At 51.1% G+C, this 16744-nt stretch overlaps 1 protein-coding gene across 1 annotated transcript in view; it reads right to left on the bottom strand.

The window, feature by feature from the left end:
• ABCD1 (ATP binding cassette subfamily D member 1) overlaps positions 1-16744 on the bottom strand; it is a 46978-nt gene that overhangs the window by 10275 nt on the left and 19959 nt on the right. The window contains exons 4-9 of the mRNA XM_073639924.1: positions 15764-15932; positions 13669-13763; positions 10192-10337; positions 8603-8748; positions 7122-7206; positions 998-1123 (exon numbers count right to left, since the gene is read on the bottom strand). Of these exons, the coding sequence (XP_073496025.1) occupies positions 998-1123; positions 7122-7206; positions 8603-8748; positions 10192-10337; positions 13669-13763; positions 15764-15932 (767 nt within the window). The remainder of the gene's footprint in view (positions 1-997; positions 1124-7121; positions 7207-8602; positions 8749-10191; positions 10338-13668; positions 13764-15763; positions 15933-16744) is intronic.

The following is a 16744-nucleotide window of genomic DNA, read 5'->3' on the forward strand; positions in this document are numbered from 1 at the left end:
TGGTGTCGGTGCAGGAGCAGCAGGTGTGCAATTTGCATTCATGCAGTCATGTGCAGACTAGACGTTCACGGCCTCACTCAATGCATGCGTATTGAGCAAGGCCGGACATGTCTAGTCGGAATGTGGCTGGAAGTATACATATCGCACATGATTGCCCGCTCTCGGCACCGGAGAAGCTTAACAGTGCGTGCGCTGTGAAGATTCACAAGTCTGCAGTCACATATATTGACTGCAGACTTCTACCCCAAGGCTGGACAACCCCTTAAAGTAAATTGTCTTGTCTTTCTTTTTCCCTTGAGAAATTTTGCATCAAATTAGGAGCAGAATGTTTGATGAATTTGGCACAAATTGAAACATTTTAACTTTTTATTCTTTGGGGGAGGGAGGGGCTCTTTTGATTACTTTGAGCATTAAAAGACGCATGATCCTCACCTTAGTCTGCACAAAAAATACTCCAGCCGGGTAGTGGAGTACATTGGTGCAAAAGACCTTACAAATAAGAAATTAGACAAAAACATCTGGAGTCGGCTATCACGGCCATGAACAAAAAGAGGCAGAAAAAGATAAAGACGGTGCAAAACATATAGTGAATTAGGCAAAAAAACAGAAAAAAAAACCACTCTAAAACTAAAGGCTTACCAAAGCAACAAGAATGACTTTGGATTAGAGAAGCTATAGTGAGAGGTCACCTTAGACCGTGTCTGGACGGTGTATTTCATGGTCCGTATATGGATCACAATTCTCCCTGCCCAAATTAACAGCTTGATACGGATTTATAAGGCTATAAGTTGGGGTTGGGAGACCCGCGGTGCTGTAGGGTGGAGGAGTATTTGGCTGGAGCTCTCCCACACTCATAGATTATCAGTTCTGCACATGGTGCAGGAGAAGCTGAACCTCATCTCTGGCGGCAGCTAATCTCCCCTGGGAATGAAAGGATGAGGCATGAAGATTCAACATGCCCAATCCACCTCTCCCCCAGACGTTACCCTCGGCTTACCATAAAGATGGCCTGTGTGTGATGGACAGTAGGGCGATCCCAGCGTCCTTGGCAGCTTGGAAGATCTTGCCTTCCACGTCGATGCTGACAGCACTTGTGCACTCGTCCAGGAGGGCATATTTCGGTCTGCGGAGAGATGACAATCACATTGTTAAGAAGCAGCCCCTTTTCTTATCAGACATCTCACCCCACTGGCAGCTGACTGACCCCTGAGAAGAGCTCTTGGATTGTTTGGGGAGAGTTGCTGTAATTCAGGCACAAGCTCATTTTCACCAACGTATGACTTGAGGCACACATCACGGTGGTCATACCACCCCGAGGAGTCATGATGTTGGGCCACGAGTCCAGTTTTACATTCTCTGCCCATATAGACATTGCTGGGCAATGGAGGAATAGGATCTCCATAATGGGGCCAGGTAAGATCCGCCATAAGTGTTTCCTTTTTCGTTTTAATTTTTTTTTCCTCGCCTTCTTTTTTAGTTTTTTTTGCTGACGTAGCCATACGAGGGCTTATTTCATGCGGGAAAATTGGTAAATTATACTGAAAAATGGTAAAAAAAAAATCCAAGTGGGGTGGACTGATGAAAAAAAACAAAACAAAAAGCAATTCTGCCGTGGGGGGATTCTGCTTTTACCTGCAGTACGATTATAGCGAAGTCAAATATTATAAGGTTTCTTTCTTTTTATTATTTTAGGGTCTTAAAAAAATGTCCGAAGTATGCAAAAAAAAAAAAAAAAAAATTTAAATAATTGGTGTGTGTCATCATTTTTCGAGACCTGTAACTTTTTTTTTTTTTTATCTTTTGCGAGGAGCCGTGTTTTTATTGATACCATTCTGGGGTGCATTCAGGGATCAACGAAGGGGAGGCACCAAAAAAAAGCCGCAAAATCAGCGTGCTTTACATGCCATTGTCATTTAAGGGGTTAAACAGCCGCAATCAGAGCTAGCTCCGGTAGCTGCCGTTAACCAGATACACCAGCACCGGCTGCAACACGTACTGGTACGTTATGTAGTGGGAAGGGGTTAATAGGAGCAATTAATTTCTCATTCTTAACCTCCTCATCTAGGTGGCGCTATTGCTATTGATTTGAATATGGTTCCAATGGTTAAATAGGAGCCATATTGAAAGGGTTGTCTGCTGTGGACAATCCCTTTCTTTTACAACCGAATAGGCTGACCACGGAGCGCTCCACTCCCAGCGATCATAGGTAATCTGTGGAAGAACACAACAGCAAGTGGTTGATTATCCTGCAGCTCCTCCACTGGAGAGAAGAGGCATTACATGCTGCTCACTGAAATAAATGTACCGCCTATGTAATGCAATAACACACCAGGTCCTCCAGAGTGAGAAAGGTTCTTCCTACCCCTGCTACTCTATGATTCATAGATGAGGATCAAGTGGGTTTTCTAACTCAGATAATGGATCTACAGATCTGTTCCCCAGCAGCAGAAGAGGCCACAGAGAATGTGGTCTGGGGTCCGCATACGAGGGGGGGGCCTGGTCTGGGGTCCGCATACGAGGGGGGGGCCTGGTCTGGGGTCCGCATACGAGGGGGGGGCCTGGTCTGGGGTCCGCATACGAGGGGGGGGCCTGGTCTGGGGTCCGCATACGAGGGGGGGACCTGGTCTGGGGTCCGCATACGAGGGGGGGACCTGGTCTGGGGTCCGCATACGAGGGGGGGGGGGGCCTGGTCTGGGGTCCGCATACGAGGGGGGGGGGCCTGGTCTGGGGTCCGCATACGAGGGGGGGGGGCCTGGTCTGGGGTCCGCATACGAGGGGGGGGGGCCTGGTCTGGGGTCCGCATACGAGGGGGGGGCCTGGTCTGGGGTCCGCATACGAGGGGGGGGCCTGGTCTGGGGTCCGCATACGAGGGGGGGGCCTGGTCTGGGGTCCGCATACGAGGGGGGGGGCCTGGTCTGGGGTCCGCATACGAGGGGGGGGGCCTGGTCTGGGGTCCGCATACGAGGGGGGGGCCTGGTCTGGGGTCCGCATACGAGGGGGGGGCCTGGTCTGGGGTCCGCATACGAGGGGGGGGCCTGGTCTGGGGTCCGCATACGAGGGGGGGGCCTGGTCTGGGGTCCGCATACGAGGGGGGGGCCTGGTCTGGGGTCCGCATACGAGGGGGGGGCCTGGTCTGGGGTCCGCATACGAGGGGGGGGCCTGGTCTGGGGTCCGCATACGAGGGGGGGGCCTGGTCTGGGGTCCGCATACGAGGGGGGGGCCTGGTCTGGGGTCCGCATACGAGGGGGGGGCCTGGTCTGGGGTCCGCATACGAGGGGGGGGCCTGGTCTGGGGTCCGCATACGAGGGGGGGGCCTGGTCTGGGGTCCGCATACGAGGGGGGGGCCTGGTCTGGGGTCCGCATACGAGGGGGGGGCCTGGTCTGGGGTCCGCATACGAGGGGGGGGCCTGGTCTGGGGTCCGCATACGAGGGGGGGGCCTGGTCTGGGGTCCGCATACGAGGGGGGGGCCTGGTCTGGGGTCCGCATACGAGGGGGGGGCCTGGTCTGGGGTCCGCATACGAGGGGGGGGCCTGGTCTGGGGTCCGCATACGAGGGGGGGGCCTGGTCTGGGGTCCGCATACGAGGGGGGGCCTGGTCTGGGGTCCGCATACGAGGGGGGGGCCTGGTCTGGGGTCCGCATACAAAAGGGGGGCCTGGTCTGGGGTCCGCATACAAAAGGGGGGCCTGGTCTGGGGTCCGCATACAAAAGGGGGGCCTGGTCTGGGGTCCGCATACAAAAGGGGGGCCTGGTCTGGGGTCCGCATACAAAAGGGGGGCCTGGTCTGGGGTCCGCATACAAAAGGGGGGCCTGGTCTGGGGTCCGCATACAAAAGGGGGGCCTGGTCTGGGGTCCGCATACAAAAGGGGGGCCTGGTCTGGGGTCCGCATACAAAAGGGGGGCCTGGTCTGGGGTCCGCATACAAAAGGGGGGCCTGGTCTGGGGTCCGCATACAAAAGGGGGGCCTGGTCTGGGGTCCGCATACAAAAGGGGGGCCTGGTCTGGGGTCCGCATACAAAAGGGGGGCCTGGTCTGGGGTCCGCATACAAAAGGGGGGCCTGGTCTGGGGTCCGCATACAAAAGGGGGGCCTGGTCTGGGGTCCGCATACAAAAGGGGGGCCTGGTCTGGGGTCCGCATACAAAAGGGGGGCCTGGTCTGGGGTCCGCATACAAAAGGGGGGCCTGGTCTGGGGTCCGCATACAAAAGGGGGGCCTGGTCTGGGGTCCGCATACAAAAGGGGGGCCTGGTCTGGGGTCCGCATACAAAAGGGGGGCCTGGTCTGGGGTCCGCATACAAAAGGGGGGCCTGGTCTGGGGTCCGCATACAAAAGGGGGGCCTGGTCTGGGGTCCGCATACAAAAGGGGGGCCTGGTCTGGGGTCCGCATACAAAAGGGGGGCCTGGTCTGGGGTCCGCATACAAAAGGGGGGCCTGGTCTGGGGTCCGCATACAAAAGGGGGGCCTGGTCTGGGGTCCGCATACAAAAGGGGGGCCTGGTCTGGGGTCCGCATACAAAAGGGGGGCCTGGTCTGGGGTCCGCATACAAAAGGGGGGCCTGGTCTGGGGTCCGCATACAAAAGGGGGGCCTGGTCTGGGGTCCGCATACAAAAGGGGGGCCTGGTCTGGGGTCCGCATACAAAAGGGGGGCCTGGTCTGGGGTCCGCATACAAAAGGGGGGCCTGGTCTGGGGTCCGCATACAAAAGGGGGGCCTGGTCTGGGGTCCGCATACAAAAGGGGGGCCTGGTCTGGGGTCCGCATACAAAAGGGGGGCCTGGTCTGGGGTCCGCATACAAAAGGGGGGCCTGGTCTGGGGTCCGCATACAAAAGGGGGGCCTGGTCTGGGGTCCGCATACAAAAGGGGGGCCTGGTCTGGGGTCCGCATACAAAAGGGGGGCCTGGTCTGGGGTCCGCATACAAAAGGGGGGCCTGGTCTGGGGTCCGCATACAAAAGGGGGGCCTGGTCTGGGGTCCGCATACAAAAGGGGGGCCTGGTCTGGGGTCCGCATACAAAAGGGGGGCCTGGTCTGGGGTCCGCATACAAAAGGGGGGCCTGGTCTGGGGTCCGCATACAAAAGGGGGGCCTGGTCTGGGGTCCGCATACAAAAGGGGGGCCTGGTCTGGGGTCCGCATACAAAAGGGGGGCCTGGTCTGGGGTCCGCATACAAAAGGGGGGCCTGGTCTGGGGTCCGCATACAAAAGGGGGGCCTGGTCTGGGGTCCGCATACAAAAGGGGGGCCTGGTCTGGGGTCCGCATACAAAAGGGGGGCCTGGTCTGGGGTCCGCATACAAAAGGGGGGCCTGGTCTGGGGTCCGCATACAAAAGGGGGGCCTGGTCTGGGGTCCGCATACAAAAGGGGGGCCTGGTCTGGGGTCCGCATACAAAAGGGGGGCCTGGTCTGGGGTCCGCATACAAAAGGGGGGCCTGGTCTGGGGTCCGCATACAAAAGGGGGGCCTGGTCTGGGGTCCGCATACAAAAGGGGGGCCTGGTCTGGGGTCCGCATACAAAAGGGGGGCCTGGTCTGGGGTCCGCATACAAAAGGGGGGCCTGGTCTGGGGTCCGCATACAAAAGGGGGGCCTGGTCTGGGGTCCGCATACAAAAGGGGGGCCTGGTCTGGGGTCCGCATACAAAAGGGGGGCCTGGTCTGGGGTCCGCATACAAAAGGGGGGCCTGGTCTGGGGTCCGCATACAAAAGGGGGGCCTGGTCTGGGGTCCGCATACAAAAGGGGGGCCTGGTCTGGGGTCCGCATACAAAAGGGGGGCCTGGTCTGGGGTCCGCATACAAAAGGGGGGCCTGGTCTGGGGTCCGCATACAAAAGGGGGGCCTGGTCTGGGGTCCGCATACAAAAGGGGGGCCTGGTCTGGGGTCCGCATACAAAAGGGGGGCCTGGTCTGGGGTCCGCATACAAAAGGGGGGCCTGGTCTGGGGTCCGCATACAAAAGGGGGGCCTGGTCTGGGGTCCGCATACAAAAGGGGGGCCTGGTCTGGGGTCCGCATACAAAAGGGGGGCCTGGTCTGGGGTCCGCATACAAAAGGGGGGCCTGGTCTGGGGTCCGCATACAAAAGGGGGGCCTGGTCTGGGGTCCGCATACAAAAGGGGGGCCTGGTCTGGGGTCCGCATACAAAAGGGGGGCCTGGTCTGGGGTCCGCATACAAAAGGGGGGCCTGGTCTGGGGTCCGCATACAAAAGGGGGGCCTGGTCTGGGGTCCGCATACAAAAGGGGGGCCTGGTCTGGGGTCCGCATACAAAAGGGGGGCCTGGTCTGGGGTCCGCATACAAAAGGGGGGCCTGGTCTGGGGTCCGCATACAAAAGGGGGGCCTGGTCTGGGGTCCGCATACAAAAGGGGGGCCTGGTCTGGGGTCCGCATACAAAAGGGGGGCCTGGTCTGGGGTCCGCATACAAAAGGGGGGCCTGGTCTGGGGTCCGCATACAAAAGGGGGGCCTGGTCTGGGGTCCGCATACAAAAGGGGGGCCTGGTCTGGGGTCCGCATACAAAAGGGGGGCCTGGTCTGGGGTCTGCATACAAAAGGGGGGCCTGGTCTGGGGTCTGCATACAAAAGGGGGGCCTGGTCTGGGGTCTGCATACAAAAGGGGGGCCTGGTCTGGGGTCTGCATACAAAAGGGGGGCCTGGTCTGGGGTCTGCATACAAAAGGGGGGCCTGGTCTGGGGTCTGCATACAAAAGGGGGGCCTGGTCTGGGGTCTGCATACAAAAGGGGGGCCTGGTCTGGGGTCTGCATACAAAAGGGGGGCCTGGTCTGGGGTCTGCATACAAAAGGGGGGCCTGGTCTGGGGTCTGCATACAAAAGGGGGGCCTGGTCTGGGGTCTGCATACAAAAGGGGGGCCTGGTCTGGGGTCTGCATACAAAAGGGGGCCTGGTCTGGGGTCTGCATACAAGGGGGGGCCTGGTCTGGGGTCTGCATACAAGGGGGGCCTGGTCTGGGGTGTGTACGTATTTGGGAAATGGTATGAGGTCTGTACACAGGGGGCTGATTTGGAATCTGTAATGGTGTGGGTGCTCTGTATACAGAAGGGAACAGGTCTGGGGTCGGTATACAGGGAGGGTCCGGTCTGGAAAGTAAAGCAATTTACTTCCACTATATTTTCTATATTCCTCACTTGTGGTAAAACATCCGCGCCATTCCCACACGTTGCTTCTCTCCCCCGGAGAGGACGTCTTTCCAGTCGCTCACAGAGTCCCAGCCTGTACGGAGACACAAGACAGAAGTCATGTAGACATAGAGATTCGCTGCCTTATATATATGTTGTTATCTATGGGAGCAGGGATTCTCCTATACATCTTCAGAGTAATGCTAATGGATGCTACCCAGCACAGTGGCTGATAACAGAGAACATTACATTGCATTTAGCGACACAGAAAACAAGATAAAGTAACCTCTCTGTTCTCTGAAGCCCTACTCTGATTCTGAGCAGTCAGCTGTTTATGCTGCCCGAGCACTGATTTGTACTTGATGCAAACACTACTTTTAGCCACTAGAGGGAGCTTAGGAGACACGCACATCATTGAGTTCAATGGGAGCTGCATCTATTCTGCAGTGAGCTCCCCCTAGTGGGCCCTTATAAAAAATACATCAGCAGCAACTCATTTTATGGGTACATTTTATTGGCGGACACCGAATGAAAAGAATAATTATATGTAGAATTGACCTTTAACTCCTTAATCCGTTATGGAGGGGATAGTGGTGTGTGGAGCAGGCTCAAGAGAGTCCGGTTATCAGGCCATGGCAATGAGCGCCGTAGACGAGTAAGGTCACGGATGATGCCCCTGTGGTTGCCGTTTTGCCTCTATCACTCACCATAAGTAATGAGACAGAGGAGACCTGCCCTAATGTGATCGCCATTATTTACTACAGACACCGGCTCCCTAGACGAGGGGGCGTCCTGCGTGATCCAGCAGCTCCATACACCCCTGGATCTCGTCACGTCGCACTGAATCATCCCCGCGCGGCCTCACACACTTGTCTTTCTTCTACTTGTCAGAGCAGAAACACCTTGGCACCCGGACAACGATGGCGTTAAGAAAACTGATTATGTGATGGAATAAACAGATTGTTGTTGATGCCTGCATGCAGAAGACGGGCAGGGTGCACCGGATGGCGTCATAACTGGGTGTCAAAAGACAGACAAAAAGGCACTCTTCTTTAAGTCAGTGACACATGCTGCAAATGTGCCGCTCATACCGAAACCCCCCGGGGTACGTATGCTTCCCATCATACGTATGCTTCCTCCCATCGTACGTATGCTTCCAGCATATTTAATGTGCTGGAATCATAGCTAATCCTCAATGTATCAATAATAACAGGATTGAACCCTCAATATAAAAGGAATATGAATAGACAGCACTAGAGAACTGCGGAGTTCCCCTTTAACCGGGAATAAAATTCTATTCCTGCTTATTAATGCTATAACTCTACAAGGATGAAAAAGTTATGTTCTTATTGCACCACCTGGTGGCTGTTGACAGTTCTGCAGTTTTTTTCTTCACATAATGCAGGTGACTGGTGGATATGACAAAAGTTCTAGAAGGAAGGAAGAATGCTAGTATTAGAATGGGCAGTTTAGAAAGCCGGCGCGCTCACCTCCCTCTCGCTGCACCAAATAGTTCAGATTCACAATGTGCAGGATGACCTCCAGGTTCTTGTCATTGAAGCCTTTCGTTCTCATGTCGGTGGCCGTGTCAGGGTAAATAACCTGATCTCGGAGGGATCCGACGGACATGTAAGGCCTGGATGCAAAAAAATAAAAATAGCTTGACCTAAGTGTGAGCACAAATCACAGAATGCGTTTACACGGGAAGCGAAGCTGCCGCCGCAGAATGCTAAGTCCCTCTAATATTAATCAGTCACTGATTTGTATTCTCCCTGGTTCACAATAAACAATACATGAAGGGTTTGCATTTATTGTTCCTTATTTACATATAATTCAGAATGTAGAGCGCCCCTTTAAATCAGACTAAACACAATATTACGCAAATCACTGTACAACAGCGCCATCTGCTGGCCACAAGCGGAATTATGTTAGGCATTTAAATGGAGTCTGTTTTTTCCCTCTCTTCTTCAAAGAGTTGTAACTTTTTTATGTTTCCTTCCACATTGCTGTATGAGAGCTTGTTTCTTTTCTTTTGGGGGGGGGGGGGGGGGGGGGGGCGACAAGTTGCATTTTTGACTGACACCATTTACCATACAATATACTGAAAAACATGACAAATTCCAAGTGTAATGAATAAGTGAAGAAAAGAAAAAGGCATTACCGCCATTGCTTTTTGGGTTTAGTTTTATCGTGCTGTAAGAATGACCTGGAAACACAGTACAAGTACGGAGATACCAAACTCGTATAATTTTTTTCCCACTGTTATAGTGTTTAAAATAAAATTTCTTTAAAGTTTGCAAAAAAAAAAAACCACAACAAAAAAAAAAACTTGGGTAAGGACTTGTTTTTTGGATGGCGAGCTGTAGTTTTTTATTGTCACCATTTAGGGCTACGTGCGACGTTTTGATAATTTCTTATGCCATTTATTAACTTTGGGAGTACAAAGATGGCGGCAATGGCTGACTCAGGAACCATTTAAATGCCACTGTCACAGATTACCAGCGGCATCTAAATGGTAAAACAGCAGCTGTTAGAAGCGGGTGCCACCTGTATAACACAGCCGGCATCCACCTAGCACAGAGCAGGCGCAGCACCTGAGCCCGTCCTATACACCTGCACCCAACAATGCACATACTGGTAAACCCTACATCAGTAAGGGCAGCGGCAGCTAAGGTACTTAGACAGGAGTACAGGCATCCATTTGTGGCAAGAAATCATATTTATACCCCATATGATAAAAATGGCCAATTCCCCAGTGGGGGGTCCTGAGCCCAGCGAGCCCTCCTGCCCTCTATAGTAATCCCTGCCCCCACACCGCCCCCTTGGTCTTCATTGACTGCCCCAAAGTTCAGCACTTGACACTGACAAAGGCTGGGCAGTCAATTAAGACAAGAGGCCAGAACAGGGCAGGGTATACCTAGGAAAACCCAAGGGACCGCCCACTGGACACTTGCTACTTCATTTGCATATTGGATAAAAAAGTCCAGATACTTTCAATGTCTACGGGACTGAAGGAGACAGTCGAGCAAGTATGGCCGTGCATGGCGCGGTACAATCTGCAGATGAATGACTACCTTACCTCTGTGGTATGTAAAACATATGCTGCGGAGGAGGTTTGTACAGCACGCCGCTATATGCAGGCCACAGTCCTCCCAAAATGCGAAACAAAGAGCTTTTCCCGCAGCCATTGGGTCCAGTGATCAGAAGGTGCATCCCCTCTTCTACCTACAGAAGGAATTGTGACATAATGAGGGGAGGAGACCATAAATCAGCGTAGAAGACAACTGAGAAGAAGAGAGATAAGAGTTACACATCCCGGTGTCAGAGGAGCTCACTGACAGATTCACTGTCGCCTCATTCTGTAGCCAGCTATAAATTGTAGAAGCCAAATGCTCCCATCATTTTTAATTAAACCCAATTGTAAAAAGGCTTTTTAGGACCCCCAAAAATAAATAGATGTCCCAAAATGTATCTGAACATCTTAAAAGGGGTTGACGAGTTTGGGCTCACAGATAGGTTGATCATGAGGAGTCTGCAAGGTCGGAATATGCAGAGGGTTCAAGAATCAATGCCCTTTCTATGAGGAGGTGAGTGCAGATCTGGATGTTAGTAATGCGGCTGATGTGATTTATCTGGACTTTGATCCTGTACCAAATATCAGCCTTATACTGAAGCTACAGAAGCAAAGACTCGTGGGAACTATATGCAGATGGGTAAGGAATTGGCTAAATGATAGGAAACAAAGGGTCGTCATAAATGGTACATTCTCTAAATGGGATATAGGGAGCCGCGGGGACCGCAGCGGTCTGCACCGGGAGCCGCGGGGACCGCAGCGGTCTGCACCGGGAGCCGCGGGGACCGCAGCGGTCTGCACCGGGAGCCGCGGGGACCGCAGCGGTCTGCACCGGGAGCCGCGGGGACCGCAGCGGTCTGCACCGGGAGCCGCGGGGACCGCAGCGGTCTGCACCGGGAGCCGCGGGGACCGCAGCGGTCTGCACCGGGAGCCGCGGGGACCGCAGCGGTCTGCACCGGGAGCCGCGGGGACCGCAGCGGTCTGCACCGGGAGCCGCGGGGACCGCAGCGGTCTGCACCGGGAGCCGCGGGGACCGCAGCGGTCTGCACCGGGAGCCGTTTCTGTAGTTTATGGGTTAGGAGAGGATAGGATAAACTATATTAATATAGTGCACATTCTATTCATATTTGAAAATAATCTTCTGTGTGGTATTTGCCATCTAGAAAGATGGCGACCGTAGTGTCACAAGTGTAAAGCGCATGCCCGGTGACGTCACGATATGGGCGGACTAAGTTTGCTCCGGTCATGTGTCAAAACAATGTGGGTCTCATGGGAGACATGTGCAGATTGGATTCTGAGACGCCGAGGACAGCGTGGAGGAAGTAGGAAGTGTGTTTATGCAGGATGAGGCGCACCCTCATGTGTATGATTTACAATGTACACCAGGCACTAATAATCATCAATCAAAGCACTTGTCACTTTATGAGAGTTATGGATTATGATATTGAAGATAGTGATAGATTTAGAAAATACATTATTAAGTATGTAATTTGAACATTATTTTGAGACCTGCACTTTTGCACTTTTCTTGTGAAATCATGGTTTTGTATGAATTAATTGCAATTATGGAATCACTGTTTGTAACTATATATATTGCACCTTATGTATTTGAACTCTGCTTGATAAAGGTTCTGTGAACCGAAACATTGCTTTTTGGGCTCAATAAAGTCCATTTTTTCCTAAAAAATTATTTGGAGTGCTGCCTTTTGATATGCAACAGTTTGGACAGACTGTTTGGAGGCCTGGCACCCATCAGTGAGTAACTAGTAAATGGTGCGGTTTTCAATATATATTTACAGTGTGTATTCCCTGGTACAGCACACATCTGTAGGCAGAGCTGGAGGACCATCATGTGTATGGAGACCTCCCAACTCCGTGGAGGGGAGAATCAGGTGCTCCTTTATATCTCAGGGAGAGGAGCGGCCACCAGAGGGGGATATATACAGTACAGACCAAAAGTTTGAAGCTACCTCTTGAAGCTCATCAAGAGAATGCCAAGAGTGTGCAAAGCAGTCATCAAAGCGAAAGGTGGCTACTTTGAAGAACCTAGAATATAAGACATATTTTCAGTTGTTTCACACTTTTTTGGTAAGTATATAATTCCACATGTGTTAATTCATAGTTTTGATGCCTTCAGTGTGAATGTACAATTTTCAGTCATGAAAATACAGAAAAATCTTTAAATGAGAAGGTGTGTCCAAACTTTTTGTCTGTACTGTATATATCCCCCTCTGGTGGCCGCTCCTCTCCCTGAGATATAAAGGAGCACCTGATTCTCCCCTCCCCGCAGTTGGGAGGTCTCCATACACATGATGGTCCTCCAGCTCTGCCTACAGATGTGTGCTGTACCAGGGAATACAGACTGTACCTACACAAAGATCCGCCCTGACATGGCCCCGGTACATGACTGCACAATCCCGGGACGATGGGGACTAAGGTCGCGGCTCTTGTACCATGGTGAGACCTGACACCTCAGCGGCTCCTTGGACTTTTGACTTTGTCTTCTTCCTATCACTGCTATTAGGTGATAATCGCAGACCTTTGTGCTGCTCCATTCACGTCTCCTCCGTATTCTGATCCCAACTACACGGGATGGAGCCGAGCGAGGGGCACGATCAGCATCCGGTTATCAAGATATCAGGGAAAGTTATTGAAGCAGCGGGATCAGGCAGGAGGAAAGTCACCGGTGTTTACTGCATGGAGATCGTGTAGGGAAGAGGTCGGAGCAGAGAGATGTCAGATCATGGATTTACTAACATCTCTGGGGGCTGGAAGATCCCCCCCAAACTCTGCTGTCAGGGGGTCTGGATATTAACCTGTCCAATTCTTTACTTTCCTAATGCCATTTATCTCTACCTCTCAGCTGTACTAGGTGTACAAGTTACAGGGGTACTCCTACCTCATATAGTGATGGTATACTCCGCCTCTGTAAGCCCTGATAATGATATCCGCGGCCCCTCCATAGCTTCTGTACAGCAACATCCCGGACACCCAGCTGCACAGCAGTCACACTGGACCACCTCTGCTAACCCTAGATTTTCAGGAACAGTGGGGGTCCCTGAGGTCAAAACCCTACTGTTAGACCCTATTATTTCTCTTTTTGTGGCATGGAATTTTGCAAAAATTGTATTGGGCGTGGATGACCAGATCCCAAAGGAAGTCTTACCAAAATCGACTGGCAATACAGAATCTTTTTATTCCCCATCTCTGATTATAGTCGGAGAATGGAAAATCTGTCCTGATCATATGATAACATGGGAATACTGATCCCATCGCTGAATGAGGCAGGTTACCATTCAGTGACTACAAGCAGAGATCTGAAAAACTTTTGAAGAACTAATACTTTGTATATTAGAAAACTGCAGAGCTTTCACCATATAGTGAATACGCTTCATCTGCGAGAACTGGAATCCACTTTATCTGCCACGTATGTAATATTAGGAGCCGTGTGCTATGCGACCGTCTATTCTTCTGGACCCTTACCCGAATATTGAGACTGGCAACAACCACGTCGCCTGTTGGGGTGACAATGGGAATATTCTCACATATGATGCCGTTCTCCACATCCACAACTTGTCCTGTAAAAGAAGGGGGGGGTGAATTAAAGGCATTAATATAGTATTTAACATCTCAAGTTTTACACTTTCGAGACTCCCATAGAAGTGAATAGAAAGAGCCAAGACAAGCCTATTTTGGAGATCCCCCATCTACCAGACATCTAGAGAATAACCAGTGAATGTGCCACAAATGTCGAAGATTGGATTAATTCTTTAATGTTCCCTCTGTAACAGCTTGTTTGCAGCCACAAGGCAAACTCTGTAGCCCCTGTAACAGCCGCTGTTCCCGAAAGACCTACACTGTCCCCCACAAGGCAGTCTTCACTTCTGCAGCCAAAAACCTGGGCCTGGCATTTTCGGGGTCTCTTGTTCTTACTAGGCCCCGCAACATGTCATGACATCACGTGACTAGGCCTCACAAGAAGTCTTGACCTCATGGGGCTAAGTAAGTCCAAGAGGCGCTGGGGATGCGAGGTTGAGGTTTCCAGCTGCAGAAGTGAAGACTGTCCTAGTTCAAGTGCAAAGGCAAAATCAAATATCCTAACTACTCTTTACTCTCGTTACATGTAGGTAGAGGATCTGAAGCCCTCAGACAACTCAATTTTGAGAAACTAAATCAGCACTTAATTTTGAACCTAAAAAATGACATACAAGCAAAAGATGGAAATTTATTTTAAAAAACGCCACTCCGGCCTTTACAAATTCCTATTGCAAGAAGATAAGTCATAGAAAAAAAAAGCACTTTCAAAAGGTGAAGGAGTCATCTAATTCCAGTAAGTGTCTTCAAAGCCCAAAACTATTTTGTCCCTGATCCTGATCTTCATCATTGAAACTGTGGACAAAGCCGAGTGCTTCCATCTCTTACCCTTCATTGTCCGTAAACCTTGCCATATACTTTAGAAAGAAATCCACCGAAGTGGCTACCTTAGATCTGAGTGGACATATTACACAAGTACCTGATCGGTGGTGGCCGACATCTACTGAAAAGTTAGTCGGTCATACTGTCATGGTGGTGTACTTCCAGCAGGGGGCGCTTTGAGACAATAACAGGGCTTTGGGAATTGTTTGGCTACTTGTATACTAATCAGGCTGAATGCATAATTGCCCACGTGTATTAATCCACTTAGTCGTCCATGTGATATTTGCCTTCTACTCATTCATTCATGCCGAAGAGTTAAGTATATAGTAATTATGGATCCTGTCCCTGCCCTGTACGAGGTGTACCTGGATGACATAGTGGGTGTGTTACCACTCGGCTTCTCGCACAGCTGGATTCCAGGCAGATGTGTCAGCTTCTCGGCTACTAGAACATCTCCCAACATTCCAATCTTTTTGCAGCGCCCCCGCAGGGAAAATGTAGCATTGCATGATGCCCAATGCAAGGACATCTTAGGTCCTCTACGACCTCAGAGTTATTTAGCCAATTGAATGGACTCAAATCAGGGACCTCCGGGTCCATGGCCTCGGACTTCCCTAATAAGGTTAATAAAATATTTGGTTTCTAAGCTGGACTACAGGTGTAAGCAACAACATGAAGATCCATAAAATGTGTCCCAAATGTTTGCTCTAGGCAGGTTGTCCGTTGCCCTGCCCTGATGCTTTGCTTTGGACAATCACTGTTTTTACCAGGCAGGACAGGGTTTGGGGAGACGAGTCCAAACAGAGAGTGCACGTGTACGGGGGCAGCAATGGATATTTAAGATTTATGATCACATTTACCGTAGTCAGGACCCCTCCCTATCTGTGCGCAGTGGTTTGGCCTTCAACCCATGACTTTTCCACTTACTGCATTGTGGTGGAGCAAACCACTGAACACAAACAAATGGGGGGCCTGACTACAATTAAGCGATCCATGAATTGAATTTTTTTCCCCTAAAATATGTGATCCAGACTACTGGAGGCCGAAAAATACTGGATTTTTTCTTGCCAGGTATGTTTGTGTGGATGAGAAACCTCATTGCATTGTCAGTACAAGGGTCATACACAAAATGGTACAGTAGGATGCAGAACATCTTCCTTACCTCTTATCTCAAGGGGACCTTCAATGCGAATGCCGTGTTGTATAACATCGCTTTCCTTGGGATTGCCTCCTTCCAATTCTCCAGGACGCTTGTAGACGCCTTTCTGTACATCCTCAAAGACCTCGAACATATCATGGACTCGAGCCGTGTACCCGGCCAGTTCGGTCACCTGCCAGTAACATATTGGGGTATGTTTATCTCATGGAGGGCGACAACACCAGCAGAAATCAATGACCTAGGTAGATACTGATGTACTTAGTGATTTGGATTCACACATGGGTCTCTCAGAAATCAGAACCCGGACGTAGTGCAGCTTCAGGAAATGTACATTGAAACGATCTCCAAAAAAAAGGTATTTAAAGGGGTTGCCCCCCCTTTTTTTTGTTATAAAACCTCATATACATATAGGTGAATTCTGGGTTAACGGAGAAGAGTCCTCTGTTCAGGATTATTATTTCTTGGTCAGAGTGAAGAGTGTGTGGACAGTGTGTAATACTTCACTTCCCCTGCGGAGGTGCTGTAGTGAAACTATACACTTGCTGCCAGGTTCCCCCACAGCATACATCAGATCACTAAAGGTCCCAGTAGGGGTCTACTTTGTTATTTGCTTACTGTCAAAAGTCTCCCCCCCCCTAGGACTTTACCATGATGACCTATTTTTAGGATAAGTTCTCAGTATTATATCCATGGGTGGTCAGAATCCCATCACCGATCAGTTGATTAAAGGGGATGTGGAGCACCGGAAGGGACACTGCTCCATACACCGTGAAGTGGCCATGAACGGTACTGCAAGCTCTGTGCCTCCATAGTATTAGGAGTTAGAAATGTGACAGAAGAAGATATCATTTGTAAATGGACGCCGCCTGCTGAGCAATGCATGTTGTATAAGCTGCCAAAAAGGACAGACGTGACAACTGGTCTGGACAAGTGAAGACATTTTCCCGAAAAATTATCATTACAGGGCAAAAAAAAGCATGGCTT

Source organism: Phyllobates terribilis, unplaced genomic scaffold (assembly GCF_046119375.1).
Source record: "Phyllobates terribilis strain yellow unplaced genomic scaffold, ASM4611937v1 Scaffold_7__3_contigs__length_470593459, whole genome shotgun sequence".
In the NCBI taxonomy this organism is placed as follows: Eukaryota; Metazoa; Chordata; class Amphibia; order Anura; family Dendrobatidae; genus Phyllobates; species Phyllobates terribilis.